Raw genomic sequence first — 16,517 nt, forward strand, 5'->3', positions numbered from 1 at the left:
TAAACGCTAATTTCTTTCAAAATTCTTCTTATATTGCATTATGTTTAACAAAAAGGCTTTATATAATCAATTGACAATATTTTTTGTACAATACATTTATAAGAAAATATTTATATTATTTATATTTTTTATGTGATTGATTCTCGATGCAGTAAGGATGATTATTCAATTATTTAATTATTTTTTAAATTATTAGGTAGGTACTTTTATTTGCAATTGCAGCTGTCAAAGTAAATTTTATATTTTTACACCGTGTAACATAATGTTGCCTTGTGTAAAAAAAAAATCATTAATTACTTTTTATATTTAACATTTATAAGTGGTCCCATGGTTAGTGCCGCAGACTGTGAGTCAGAGGCTTTTAGTTCGACACCCACTCTCTTACAATTTAATTCTTATTTTTAAATACAAGCTGCTTAGGCTTTCTTGAAAATAGTATTGAATTATTTGTGTGTTTATATGAACACAAATATTTCCATTTTTAATTAATGTTTTACTTGGTAAATACCACTATTTCAAATTAAAAATGGATAGATTTTACCACAAAGTGACTGCCGAATCAATTAATGAAACAAATATTTCCATTTAAAAAAGCAAAATATTAGTTAATTTATTTCAAATACTACATTATATTATTATTTAAAAAGATATTGTCACATTAATGTCAAAAAACAATGAGAAATTTTCTTTCTCTCTCATCTGTGATTGGGGAGCTGGATTTTTTTATATCACATTTAAAATTTACATTAGACCAATTATATAAATATTTATTTTCATAAATGGTAAATATTCATTCTGAAATCTATCTGAATTTGAGTATATCATTACCGTAATTAGTGAATTTTCGCAACAAGCCTACAATATTTCTACATCATTTATGTTCAAACTACATATTTGCGAGCCAATTTGGGACAGTATTAATTATATTACAGAAAAACGTAATATTGAAATGGAGTTAGATGAAATGTTAAAAGTTACCACACTTTAATTTTATCATTATTTGAGTATATGTGGTCATCGGATATTTAATATATTACTTAATAACTCACAGAGATTTTAATCTACTGGTTTTGAGATGGATATATTTATATAGGTCAAGAAGGTCTCATGTAAATTGGGGTCTCATTTGTAGTAAAAACAAAATTATTGAATTTCCTGATGAAGAGATTGGGTATATTGAAACCGATAGTCTAATATTTTGGGTTAGTACATTTTGTTAATTGAAATTAATCTCTCAAATAGTGTGGGACAAGCCTGATTATCCAAACAAAGAGTAATAAAGAGGTCATTCAAGCGCTGTACTTGTATTATCTTTTTCGTATCTTTCAGCTTTTGTACAATTATTGGCTTTCTTTTAGCAAAATCGACTGTCAAATATTACTAAAATCCGCTTTATCAGCCATTTTTATTATCAGATTTTTCATTTTCAATTATGTGAATTGACCTCTATTACATTTTTATTAACAATATTAGTTAATTTTTAGTTAATCTATGATATTGTTTCTCTACCTGTGGGTCGCTATGAAAGGCTTAAGAGGCATCGCAATCCATTAAAAAAATCAGACTAGAATATGATAATTCCTTTTATTTATACATTAATGGGTGGTAAACATAAAAATTTAATACTGAGGAGGTCGCAAGGTTTTTTACTTTTTTTTTAAGGGGCGCGACACTAGAAAGGTTGAGAAACCTTGATCTATGATACTGGAAGTTATACCACTTATAAGTTAACTTTATAGTTTATTGTGCAAGAACTCGCTCCCTGAGAGGTTAACTTTAAATCAGTGTTCAAGAATTCCATTATTTTTTAGTCTGAAAACATTCCGCTGAATTTATAAAATAATGTAATGAAATTTACTGCAGATATTTTATATTTATTTTAAAATATATGGACATAAAAATGTATCTACATATTGTAAGTATTATATTAATGTGTATCAATCTATAATATACAGATTAAGTCTGGTTTCTCTGCATTTACTAATTGAAATTAAGTATTTTTTATTATTTGTAATTGAATTATTTTATTGTTCAGGAAGTGACTAGGAACAGGGTAAATAAATGACATTATATTATGTTCATTTTTCCATTACTCCTTAAATAAGACCAGACTTAATCGATTTCCTTGTGTCAAAATTTTTTATTAAAAAAAAACAACTCATGATATCATTCCGACAAAATTATCAGAAATCTGTAACTTATCAAAGGTAATCCTAATTCTTGTATATACATAAAGACGGCCGTGGCAGTACTACATTTGAGTAGTCCACTTGCAAACACGTTTTGTTAATAAAATTAAGTTTTTTAGCTAATGGCAGCAGCCGGTAGAGTAATAAATCTTCTACTGATTTGAGCTTTTTTGAGGGATTTTATAAAGTAAAATGTCGATCGGCATAGCGAGTTTTGAAAGAGTATTGATTTTTCTATTCCATTTTATTCCTAACTTAGCAAGTTATGGCGGATTATGTTAAAAAAATATTAAATATTTTTAATTTTCCATCAATTGGAGCCATTTTCTAAAGAACTTAATTTTTTAACATAACGTGGTTTGCAAGTGGACTACTCATTTGCTCTACCAAATTTATTTAGAACTTTTTACTAGTCAGACTAGCTCTAGTATTCATAATACATTATCATAAAGTATACTCAGTGTTATCAAAAAAGTACCTTTAAAAAATGTTACCATAAAGTTTAATATTAATGTCGTTCTGGTCACGTTGCCATTATTTCTTATAAGACTCACAATATGGATGTTCAGTAATGGGCAGAATGGCGAATGTTACACCGTGTATAGTGTTATCACTTAAGCCACCCAATAACGAATCGTTAAGTCCTTTGAATGCCCATTCCGTATTCTATTTATGTAAAATTTACTTTATCGATAATATATCTTGATACATTTCTGTCTATTCAAATTTTAAAAATATCATGATTAATATTTGAAGCTCTTTGTGATTTCCATTTTATAACTTACAAAATTACTTTGTTGTAATCTCACAACTTTGTTACAAAAAGCTGATTGCACAAAAATCGATAGTCGTTATAATTAAGTTATGATAAAATATCGCTCACTCCTTTCAAGAACGTCATAAATCAAAAAACTTGATTTTTCAGGAGAACGTTTTTAAAGTTTAAAAATATAACACAATGTGTGAAAAATAAATATCAAGCCACTTATTGAACTTTTTACTGTGCAACAGATCTTTTTAGGTAAAACCTTAAGGTTTTTTCTCCATTTGAAAAATATTTAGTTTATTTGAAAAATAATTAAACAATACCTTTTCTTCAAAATGAAAAAACAATATTTTCTGCCCTGTAGCGGGTAAATATTAAGTTAAAAATATGCCTCTTTTGCTGGGATATAGTACATTTTCTAGGCATTCTGAAAATATGCATAACTCAAAATTGACGATTTTTGAAAGGAGTGAGCGATATATTCTTCCATATCCGCTCTCTATGTAGAGCATATGGAGTCCATAAACTGTCTCCAGGCTTTTCTGTCGGCCGCCAGCTCCCTTGCATCCTCCCAAGTCAGGTTCGCGTTCCGAAGTTAAGACGAGAACTGCTGACAAATTGTCAGCAGAGGTCGTCCTGGGTCACACCGCCCAGGACGACCACCTGATGCCTTGTAAAAGAGGCAAGCTCTCGGGAGATGTGGGCTTGATGGAGGCATACGGAGTACTTGGCTTAGCCAACTGAATCGCCTAAAATATATATGTGTAATATTTATTTGAAATATTGTATAAGTTTATGTATAATATTTATTTGAAAAATATTAATGTTACATACATAAAGACTCCTTTAATATTCGCATGAGTTGTATACAAACTCATTTTGGGACAAGTAAATAATTTTACGTTTATACATATATACAAATAAATAAAATAAAAAACATGTTTATATTTGTATAAACAGACATTGCTTCATAATATTGCTTTAAAAACAAGATGTATAATTATCTTACGAAGAGATAATAAAACAATTATATAAAGGCAACCTTTACTTGCGATATTCCTAAAAAAAAAAATTAATAGTGATGTTATAACGAAGTTATTTTGTAAGTTATAAAAAGTACTTTTTTTAAAAAATATGTTGTTCTAACACCTTTCTTTAAAAACTGAGTTCATCGATGCCAACTAAGTATTACAATAATGAAAACTCGAAACTGTATATTCATTCTATAGTAATATAGTAAAGCAATATTCTATGTATTGTTCAATGTTTATATATAGTATGTAATATATTTTTAGCTAGACAAAAAAAGTAAAAATGAAACAAATTCTGTTGTAAAAATAAGCTTTCTTCAACCTCTTCTTTAACCAGGTAATGACATTATTGTGCCTTATATAGATTTGTGTTATTTTGAGATGAATTGTACTGATGTAAATATTGATAATTATTTATTTAACAAACACTTACAAATCTGGAATTTTTATCACGCAGAACACTACATCTAACATATCACATACATCACTAAATCACTAAGCTAATTCTATATCCGAGTTAATATATGTGCGATGTATACTAAGTTCTGCCCGTACTCAATGTTTGATACCGCTCCTAGGTTTGAAATACATATTTATTTCACCATGCAAATACTATTATTTGGAGTTTCTTGAAGTAAGAGGCATTTTAAAATGATATGAAGTTTATATAATAACGTAAATGTGAGGACAAGATGTGATGTTCATTTTGGGCACTTTTTTTTTCACTTAAAATTGTATTTTTAAGCACTTAAAATTGATAAACATATAATTCTTTATCTATTTCTTGCACCATCTACGGCTTGAAGTTTCGACATACATTGCAGAGGACATCTGAGACATATGAGTTCTAGTATCAACCCTAATATATGGAAGTGAAGTATGGAGTTTGTAAAATAAGGATAAAAGTGTACAGAATACAGTAATAATGCATTCACTCAGTCTGCGGCAAAACAATGTATGATAGAGGTTGGAATGGCGAAATACGTAAAGAATGTAATGGGTGAGATAAGCATTGCCGATCAAACTAAGAAAGGAGTCTTGTGGTGGTTTTGACACGTGGAATGAATGAGTGCGGAAAGAATGGTAAAATAAATATATAAGTTGAATGTAGTTGGAAATAGAAGCAAAGATAAACTGACAAAAACTTGGCATGATGAAGCATTTCAAATACTTGGGCATAAAGAGGGCAGGAGTTCTGACTACTGATCTCTCTGATAATCAATGGGTATGTATGAAAAGATGCTTGAATGTGGAAGAGACGAAGAATGTTTGAAATTTCAGGAAGACCAGGGTTAAATTTCCACAAGGGGTCAAAATATACATAAATATAAGATTTTTTACTTTTATATTTATTTAATGATAGCTTCACACTGCATCGATTTACTGGGGTACCTTATGCATTGTTGTGTCTGAATGACGGTCATGAGAAAATAATCACTCTAAAGATGATCCCTGTAATTGATGTTGAAATTAAAGCACAAAGATAACCGCTAATAAATCTTTCAATATTTATTATACATGTATACATAAATACATTTGTACAACGGATATGAAAATCTACAAACATACCAAAATTTCACACAACTATGGCCCAAATTACTCTTTTTTTATTAGTGTCTAAAATAAATCTTTTCAAAATATTTGTGGTTTATTATATTATATTACAGAAGATGAGAAATTGATATGAGAACTTATAAACTTTGGACCATAGTTGTGTCATTAAACACCTAACTATGGTCTTTGGAATATTTTCTTTAGTAAATCAGTAAAGCACCATAGATAAGATAATTTTTAGTTTTGTTTTTCATAAAGTTAATGCGAACGGACCAAGTATACTCCAATACCACAATAATAGCATATAGGAACAGGAGACTACATTAGAATATCACGTCGACATTGCCTCTTAATGTCTGATAACACTGACGTCTAATGTCCACGGTGCCTGTCTGCCTGACAGTCGCCGTAACGTAGTTGGGTAGACGCTCGACTGCGAAACTGGCGTCGTGGGTTCAATTCCCGCCAATTGCAAAATGAATTCAAGAAAGATTTTTTTTTCAATTGATCTGGGTGTATGTGATGCATTTTTCACATTTACCTTCCTTACTATCCTACCTGCAGACAAGCATCTAAAATAGACGCTTTGGGGGTTATTCCTTAAAAAAAAAAACTTACAAATGTCGGGTCTACCTTGTTGGAAGAAGAGTGAGATGGATGAACTGATTGGTAGCAAAATATTAATGCCGATTCCTTTATTCCCCACACTCCTCCAATTTAGAAGTCAGTGCATATTACTCTATGTGCAGACATTACTTTGGTGCATTTCACTTTAGTGTGACGTTTGCAGGCTGGTGCATTGACAGAAGCATTGTTCTGGTCACATGCTATACACTGTCAGCAGTTTCGGACATCAACTATACAATGTTGGTACATATTAAGTTTTCGGTGCATGGCTGTTTGGACCATAGTTGTGTGAAATTGTATGGAAAGTATTTCCCAATTATTTTCTTTCAACACATTTTATCAAAATCGTATTATTATTATGTGTGAAGTCTAATTATTGAACTTGTTACCAAAATACAAATCCGCTTGCTGTTTGCAGAATTTTGCTTGTCTAAGAAATGTACTCAGTGTGAATTAATGGAAAGAGTAATTTAATATTATATTAATTGTTATGTATACACTGCCTTTCATGTAATATTTAATGCTTTGTTGAATGTTATGAATTGTATATTAAATTAGTAGGTAACTGGTTTACCCAGTAAAATGTATATGAAATTATAATGTATTGTGTGTAAATATATTCAAGGGTATCCAAAAAGTCGAATAATTTATTTATTAGGTTGTCTTCTGCTGATATTAATGTTTATTTATCCATGTGTTATATTTAAAAGTAAAATACAGCAGGCTCTCAGTTAACCAGGGACTAATTTACCAGAGACAAATTTACCAGAAAGATGGAATGTTTTATCATTCAAAACTTTAATTCCACTTTTAAGATGATCAAACATGTGACAAATGCATCAACTGTTTTGTTATATCCATTAAAAAATATATATATTTAATATTTTTATTTTTACGAGTGAAATAATTGTAAAAAAAATATTTTTTGTTGTTGGAATATCTGGGAAATTTATTATCCTACCCAGTTAACCGAGAGTCTACTGTATTAAAAGTTTTCAGAGATTATTAACCCTAAAATGCATGACCTATATTTATTATTTTCAAATAAAAAATGATTTGCAAACTGATGCCTCTCGTGACAGATGCATAATATATATAAAAATTTTAAAAAAATATTCTGTATAAAAACGTGATTTCATAATTAATTGGAATATTTATGTCATATGAGCTTTGTTATTTTTTCTTCAAACAACTTTAACTGTTCGTTTTATATACATACATTACTAGTCACTGTTTCATTTATTTTGAGTACCAGATATCTATAAAAAAATGTTTGTACTCTTATTGAATAAACAAATATTTAAGTTTCATACCATTTTGGTATGAAAGTAAGTAGCCCGTTATTTAAAACTAGTATCAAGTTGCATTAGAGTGGGCTCTAATGCAACTTGAACCAAGAAACTCTTATTCAGAGTCCACAACACTAACCACAGACCCACAATCAAACTTCCATTTTATGTCAGCATTGTTTTTCTATTCAGTTTTATAATTTTTGCACGTTCAAAATCAGTTTTTTTTTTTAATGAAAAATTCGACAGTACCATCTGTATGTTCTAATGCAGCTTCGCCTGACTCCATAGTATAGTGGTGAGCGCATTTGGCTACTTTGAAGCTCCCGGATTTGATTCCCAGGAAATCTAAATAAATACAAATGATTTTTAATTGTAATATTTATTTAATACCTTGGACTGAAACTTGAAGTGCCTTGTGCACCACTGGGTGCATATAAAGGTCAGAAGAAGTCTTTTGCAGTGATGTAATGTTGCCAGTAGTAAAACTTTTGTGAAACATTCTTGCCGGGAAAAAAATAAATATGAGTGATAAGTTCCGTACATTGTAGGGTTAAATTTCTGTATTACTTTAGGGTGGTGACTGACCGGAGCCATTTCGTCGTTACGTAACATGTTGCGATGCGAGCATTCAGGCAGTCAGTACAGCGAGCCGAGCGCTCCATCCATAGTTTCGGATGCTCGGTGATGCTCGCCGCGAGCGATGTTACAACGTTATATTACGACGAAATACTCCGGTCAGTCAACACCCTTAGATATTAATATAGTATTAAGAATATAAAGTTTAGTTTTCTTATTTTGTTATGTACCAGATATATGCCAAAGCAACAAATAATACGTGATACTAAATATGTTCTTCCATTATGTTAATTTTTAATTAGAAAAAATGTTTGTTCCGCTATTCTCTCTTGGGTACCCGGAGAATAAATATAAAATTTTATGAAACCGTTTTATAAGACCCATATTAACAAGTATTACATGACACGCATAGATGTTTACGTGAAAGATAAAGGAAGAGAAGAACTTGAGATGGAAGAAGCTACCGGAGGACAATATTGAAGAAGTAAGGTTTATGCCTGAATAAAATTATGATTATTTTAAGTCAATTGTTAAGAATGTAAATTATATAATGGAAAAAATCAATCAATTTCTTATATAATATTCTGTTTTATTACCACCCCCCCCCTCCCATAAACAAAATCACAATGTTAATTAATTTTTTCATAATAAAGGAATGATTCAAATATATTTGAAGGAAATAATACTGCTGTACAGACATGGTTCTCAGCATTTAGGAAGAGTGAGTGGACTTCTTATCTTAATATTTGAGATCTTATCTTAATATCTAATATCTTATTCAATATTTGAGATAGATCTTAATATCTGATTGATAGATCTTAATATCTAATTCAATATTTGAGATAGATCTTAATATCTGATTGATAGATCTTAATATCTTATTCAATATTTGAGATAGATATTAATATCTGATTGATAGATCTTAATATCTTATTCAATATTTGAGATAGATCTTAATATCTGATTGATAGATCTTAATATCTTATTCAATATTTGAGATAGATCTTAATATCTTATTCAATATTTGAGATAGATCTTAATATCTGATTGATGTTTTAGATAGATCTTAATATCTTATTCAATATTTGAGATAGATCTTAATATCTGATTGATAGATCTTAATATCTTATTCAATATTTGAGATAGATCTTAATATCTGATTGATCGATCTTAATATCTTATTCAATATTTGAGATCTCAAATATTGAAATTCGAAATGCGGACGACTGCGCAAGAGTATGATTTTTTTAGAATATATATTGAAATAAGAATGTGTGCTTAAAAACCTTTTTTACTCCTTACCTTTCAATAACTCTTCTTTACAAAACCATATATTTATTTTGAAGAAAAACTTATTTTTTCATTACAAAAACGGTGTTTTAAACCTTCCCTTACGATACTAAAACTTCCGCATGCATCGGTGATATGTATTTTGTACACCATATGAAAATGTTATTTAAAAAAGGGAAAAATGTAAATATTCCTAAATGTCGCTTTTATTGAGCTTTTAGTTGAAGTTCAAGTGTATCAATTTTGTAATGTTAGCTCTGATAGTACCTAAAAAAATGAAAAAAAATACATCGTAAGTCGTCGCCATAGCTAGTCGCCGTAGCGACACAACCACCCTGGATGAAGTCTTGGTATTTGCATACATTTTTCTCTTCACACAAGGAAGAATCTGATATAAATTTGCCGCAATGGTCTCTGCTGAATAAAACCTTACTTAACTCAACCATAGACGCTGCTGAGAACTCGCATATGAAAGAATGTGTAAATTAAATGATCATAGGGCATTCCTGCTCCTCAAATATTTTCAATTTTGTAATGTAAGCAATGTGAACATACTGAAATAAATAAATTTGCAATACGCATAATTTTAAAATATATATTTTCCAAATAAAATTGCCGTATAGGATGGGTTTTCAATTCACAGGATTGTATTGAAGTGTTTATTCATTTTTAATACTTTTATTTCTACAATAATAACATAAAAAAATAATTTTTCACAACCATATTAAGAAATAATATAAAAAAACACAATGATAATAAATTATAGCGATATGTATTTTAAAATAATATGTATGTATGAAAATTATAACGAAAATGAATTTAATACAATGCAGAGTTTTCAAATCGACTAATCAAGCTTTTAGAAATATAAATTGTCACTTAAAATCAAATCAAATTTCAATGTACACATATTACATTTACACTTAATCTTATTTAAATTTCATATAAAACTAACTAACTACCCATCATGCCGTTTTCCGCAGGGGTAGGCAGAGAGAATAGAACGCCACACCAATCTGTCTCTGCAAGCAATCTTCGCCTGTTCCACATTCATATATCTTCTTACACATACCCACCGATTATTCCGACTCCCGACCTGACCTCACTCAAGTATTTGAAATACTTGATCATGCCAAGTTTCCTTAGGTCTTCCTCAGCTTTTATTACCAACCACATACGCCTCATATTTTTACTATTCTTTTTTCGATCATTCTTTTCACATGCCCGAGCCATCTCAACACACCTTTCTTAATTTTATTGATAAGGTTTATTGCCTTGTATGTATTATTTTTTTATATCATTATTTGAACATCTAACATATATCGTTTTGCCACACATTATTATATTATATTTAAACTTAAAATTATTTATACAGCTGTATTTAACATTTATAACTTATGAGAGTATATTTTATATTACTTGCTTATTTTTTTTTATACATAATAAATGCACATTGGGAGGCTCTTATTGCTATGAAGCAATAACTTCCAACCAACCAAAAACAGACTAGTGATACAGGTCAAGGTTTGTATCTTATACAGCCATTTGAAATTAGTGGGTAGATGGTGCTTGTATATAAATCGAAGAAAAAAAAGAGTTGCAGTAGAATGGTCAAATAATTACAATATTGTATATATATATACAAAATTGTAATATTTAATATATCGCTCACTCCTTTCAAGAACGTCATAAATCAAAAAACTTGATTTTTCAGGAGAACGTTTTTAAAGTTTAAAAATATAAAACAATATATTAAAAAGAAATACCAAGTCACTTATTGAACTTTTTACCGTGCAACAGATCTTTTTAGGTAAAACCTGAAGGTTTTTCCTCCATTTGAAAAATATTTAGTTGATTTAAAAAAATAATTGAACAATACCTTTTCTTTAAAATGCAAAAACAACACTTTCTGCCCTGTAGCGGGTAAATATTAAGTTAAAAATATGCCTCTTTTACTGGGATATAGTTCATTTTCTGCCCATTCCGAAAACATGCACAACTGAAAATTGACGATTTTTGATTTATGTCGTTCTTGAAAGGAGTGAGCGATATATTCAACACCATGATAAGAGAAATATGCGAGATAGAAGATGTCATTAGGTGGGCAAGGCAACATATGCGCATGTTAAGAGAATGGAACCATCCAGACTCCCCCACATTGCACTACACGGCCAACCTCAAGGTAGACTCCCGGGCAGGACACCAAAAAGATGGATTGATAGCTGGGAATCGACATCGCAGGAGGCTTTCCCTCTTAAAAACAGGTCACAAGGCCAACACACCAAAAAGAAGAAATATATTTAATGTAACTGTACAATCAATGAAAACAAGGAAAACAAGGGAATAGAATAGAGTAAGAAGTTGAGGGTGGAGAGGTAAAGAGAACCAAGGAAGTGATTTTAATTTCATTAATTGATTCGGCAGTCACATTGTGGCAATATCTATCCATTCTCAATTTTTACTTGGTATATACATACTATTTCTTAAAATCTACTGCGGTGTTTGCATTTTGACAGTGTTTAAAAATGATGCGGAATGCACCAAAAGACGTGACACAATGGATTTTAAGAGATAGTGGTATTTACCAAGTAAAACCTGAATTAACAAAATGGATTATATGCCAAACAGTTAGCATTCCAAGGTTAGATAGTAATGGTTCAGGCATTTTTTGAAAGTCATCAGAGATAATACATTTTTTAAGTAGAGAAGTAATTCATTCTGCTCCAACAATGCGGGAATAATGCTTTATGGAGGGGAATAAAAAGTGTTCTCTCCCGGGGAATGGACAGACATCAGAAATATATATAAACTTAAAGATATTTAGGTACATAAAAGATATGTATTGATGTACCTTTATACATATAAACAAATTACAAAGGCATTTAATAACTATATAATACAGTATCAAAAATAAAATTGAAAGAATTGAGAAAAGCGAAATTATATAAATGAATACAAAATTAAATTTTAAAAAATTCTTATACCTAGATGTATATTCTTGAAAGTGGACACCGAACATCGAGACTACCATATTAATATAAACTAACTAACCATCACGCTGCTTTCTTCAGGGGTAGGCGAGAATAGAACGCCACGCCAATTTGTCTTTGCAAACAATTTTTGCCTCTTTCACATTTATGCATCTCCTCATATCACTCACTCCTTTCAACAACGTCATGTATCAAAAATCGTCAATTTTTCAGTTGTGCACGTTTTCTGAATGCCCAGAAAATGTACTATATCTCAGCAAAAGCGGCATATTTTTAACTTAATATTTACCCGCTACAGGGCAGAAAGTGTTGTTTTTGCATTTTGAAGAAAAGGTATTGTTTAATTATTTTTTTAATTATACTAAATATTTTTCGAATGGAGAAAAAACCTTCAGGTTTTACCTAAAAAGATCTGTTGCACAGTAAAAAGTTCAATAAGTGGCTTGATATTTATTTTAATATATTTCATTATATTCTTAAACTTTAAAAACGATCTACTGAAAAATCAAGTTTTTTTAATATATGACGTTGTTGAAGGGAGTGAGCGATATATACCCGCTGATTATTCCGACTCTTGACCTGACCACACCCAAGTATTTGATATACTTGATCGTGCTAAGTTTTCCTCGGTATTCCTCTGCTCCTATTTCCGACTACATTCACCTCATCCGATTCATAAGCCCAAACCATCTCAACATACCTTTCTTAATTTTATCTATAATGCTTATATGTCAGACTTGCATTCTTTCTTTCCCCATTCGAACATCTATCATACATCTTTTTTCCACACAATCGTCTGAGATGAATTTCTTTACTTTCATATTTTTATAAATATGTAATGGAATTTTTTAATTGCTGTCAATCTGGTAAACATAAAATATAACATTATTATTATTTTAAATCAATACATGATATATGATACTGCTGAATCTATTGCTTTCTGCAGTTTCGCCTGGTAAGAGCATTGTCAAACGGTGTCGAAAAAACTAAATAAATGTTTTTAAGTACAAGATGAATAATAAATCTAAATTAGGTTATGACAGTACCTATGTTGTGAATGGATTTTTCTAAAATAGCAGTTTTTGAACATCTGCAGTGTTCATCATTCTCACAATAATTAGGAAAATACCACACGGAATCCTACAAAGTAAATTAATTAACTCATAAATTTATGTGATCTAATAATAATAATATTTGACTAAATTGGTAAGTGCCATTTAAAAAAAAAACATCTTAATGATACTAAAAACATTTTTCTAATTAGAAAGTAAATTTACTATAATAAAAAAATAATAATTTTGGATACTTTATATTGCACCATTTACAAAAAATACTGTCTTATGGGCGCTTTACATTTTTCTTATTTGATAATATTTTAAATAATTTATATATTTCCATTTTCATAAAATAGTACCTCAGAGGTATAATTGGCTAATATGAAAATATTATTAAATATTGAAAATGCTACGAATCATTTGTAAACAAACATATTTTTAGTTTTTTTTTATCATCTCACTTCTCTCGTATTTCATGGTGGAAGGGGATTCTAAGCCGTCGAACCCGCGACAGCGAAGGAACACTCACCAAATTTAGTACCCTGGTTGCGAGCTGGTAAGATCACTTTAACCATGGCAGTTATTGAAGCTGGAGACATCTATCTGCTAATTCGTGCGGAATGCACAGATTCTTAGAAACTCTAGAACCGTATTTTGCATTGATTTATACATTAACAGATAGTTTATAAGCTATCCTTTCGGGAAAACGTAACCAATACAATCGTGGGGTAGTAGAGTAATGTGAATGAATTCAGAAGTTCCAAATTTATATACATAATTTCATTAGGTAAATCAAGAGATCAGTTGGAATAGAAATGCCTAATAATTGCTCTTTACAAATGAATTTTCATTTTCATTATAATTCCTTCAATTTAACTGGTCGGCGTTATAATTAAGTTATAAAAAGATTTATATATTGATTTCATTAAAAAGTAATATTCATGGTTAGGAATATATGGTTCCTAGTATTGAAATACTTTACAATTATTTTGATAATTGCTAAAAATATATTTTGTGACAGTTTAAACATTGGAAATATGGAACGGGTTAAATAATATGGGTTTATTCGTGTTAAAGCATATGCTTTTTCCATATCCTTAACTAGTTTAAAGTAAATCACATGTTAACGAAATAAAAATCTTAATAAACTCAGTTATTAAATACTAAACAAAGAAGTCAGCAAGTTGCGTTGAATTTACGGCCATGTTATCTTGGTTCTCTGTTTCTTCACTTGTTGATCACTCGGAGGACTCGTAAAATCCTGAAAATATTAAAGTTATAAAAAAGATTTAAATTATAAGTACTTTTCTACCCAGGGGAAGCTGGAAAATTACCAAAACTTTTCAACAGCCTAAAAAATAGGGGATTATTCAATGAGCAACATTTAATATTTCAAACACTCTTCTTGTCATCGATCGTAATAATCATTCCATCATCAGGTCAAATGTAGACCAAAGTGAAATTGTTACTGTCTGACATTTATACAAAACTAAAATTTGAAAGAGATAGAGAAGACAAATGAATCACAATGGGAATATTTTTTAAAGTATACTTGAAGATTAATTTAATTGGTTATTTATTTTGGGTAAGTCTTTATTAATTGCTTTTCTTATTTCCAATTTTTCTAGATTATCTAAACAAAGACCAGTTTTACTCACATGTAAAATTTATATACCCGTTGATTTATTAAAATTATGGTCTTTAGAATTTATAAATTTATAAATAAAAGTTTAAATTTATTAAAATGTAGTTTTGTATAAATGTTAGACTGTAACAATTTCACTTTGATCTACATTTGTCCTGATGATGGAATGATTATTCCGAAACCGGTAGTCACGAAGTAGTGTTTTTGAATGTGGTATTACATAAAGTGAGCGATGAATGATAAGAGTGTTATATTACCATACCACAAAGTTAACAATGCTAGTAATATACAAAATAATTTAATTATTTTAATTTAATTAATTTGCCACTAATGGTACGTACTTGTGGTAGCTTCCTCTTGCTTTGTGCCGCGTCGAGTCTTGGGGGGGATATATTTGTAACACAACCGAACAACTTGATAACATTATTCCCTCCGTTATTCTCAATGGGTGGCTTGATTCTCCCGACATTTTCGCAAGGACTTCTACTACTGGTTTTGTCCGTTTTGTAGAGAGTCCTTTCTTCTTGCTGTTTGTTTAGAATTCTGCCTCGCCCCGTATCTTTGTACTTCCTCTGAGAATATGGAAGGCAGAACTGATTGAATATTTGAATTAACCTCTCCCTCTGCATAGTTTCGAGTCCGTCCACTTTGATTTTTCTCTGAAAACGAAACGTCGATTAAAATAATCAATTATTTGTATGATAGGTGGTGAACATATTCCAATGTTTTGTAAATAAAGAACATATAACCTCACATTTTGTACTTACTGTAAGTAAAATATACACTAAATCTTCAGTTGAAAGTAATTCTGGGTGTAATAATAAGTCACTATCTGCGGAGCACATTGTGGTGTTAATATTTATCTATTTGTAATGTAGAATTATTCATTATTTTTAATTTTAGAATAGCTAATGCAGCACAGAAAACATCGCGCCAGAAAATATAAAAAAATTGTCATTTCAGCTGTCAGATACGGTGTGGCATACTTCCTAAAAAATCAGTAATGAAAAATAAACAAAAGTTTCTACTCCAATGACAGTTATCAACAACAAAAAATTATTCACTTCTACGGTGTAGCGGTTAGCGCGTTTGACTAACATGCTGGAAGTCCCCGGACAATTTGTAAATATTTTCCCCTCTAATGTTTATTTTGTGTTAATGATACCTGAAGCGCAAAATGGACCAACTTTCCTTCAAGTAATTAACGAAACAAAATCGCAATCAAAGATATACAGTGCTGTATTTGCAGTTCCTTATGCACTATTGGGTGTGGATAGCGACAAAATGCACCTTTGTATTTTCTAAATTTCTAATTAAATAAAATAATTCATATGTCAGCAAAAGGGTATAGGTATGTAATATTAAATGTTAATTTTAATTTTATTACTTATTTTGTTATTTAATTAAAATGATGTGGAAAAAATACGATTTTTTTTTATTTATTCCTTTATTCAAATTTATCTTAGAAAACAAATGACATTATTTTTTGGGTAAATTTCTTT

The 16,517-nt window shown here is 29.9% G+C and overlaps 1 protein-coding gene across 1 annotated transcript; it reads right to left on the bottom strand.

The window, feature by feature from the left end:
* Positions 1-9,983: 9,983 nt before the first annotated feature.
* On the bottom strand, positions 9,984-16,130 carry LOC148309422 (tRNA-splicing ligase complex subunit ASW-like). Its single transcript, XM_088260126.1, has 3 exons — positions 15,783-16,130; positions 15,357-15,674; positions 9,984-14,631 (listed from the first exon to the last, which is right to left on the bottom strand). Exons 1-3 carry the CDS (start codon positions 15,858-15,860, stop codon positions 14,566-14,568), a joined length of 462 nt encoding a protein of 153 aa, XP_088116252.1. The 5' UTR covers positions 15,861-16,130; the 3' UTR covers positions 9,984-14,565.
* Between the last annotated feature and the right edge of the window lie 387 nt (positions 16,131-16,517).

Source organism: Brachycentrus maculatus, unplaced genomic scaffold, assembly GCF_059751285.1.
Source record: "Brachycentrus maculatus isolate JH-2025_06_01 unplaced genomic scaffold, ASM5975128v1 h1tg000124l, whole genome shotgun sequence".
Taxonomy (NCBI): Eukaryota; Metazoa; Arthropoda; class Insecta; order Trichoptera; family Brachycentridae; genus Brachycentrus; species Brachycentrus maculatus.

Bases quoted from the DNA above. Each gene is read 5' to 3' on its own strand.
- LOC148309422 (XM_088260126.1), bottom strand. From the start codon at position 15,860: ATGTGCTCCGCAGATAGTGACTTATTATTACACCCAGAATTACTTTCA. The intron at 15,675-15,782 runs GTAAGTACAAAA...TTTCGTTTTCAG, and splicing joins TAGTGTATATTTTACTTACA to AGAAAAATCAAAGTGGACGG. The intron at 14,632-15,356 runs GTACGTACCATT...TAATATTTTCAG, and splicing joins GCAAGAGGAAGCTACCACAA to GATTTTACGAGTCCTCCGAG.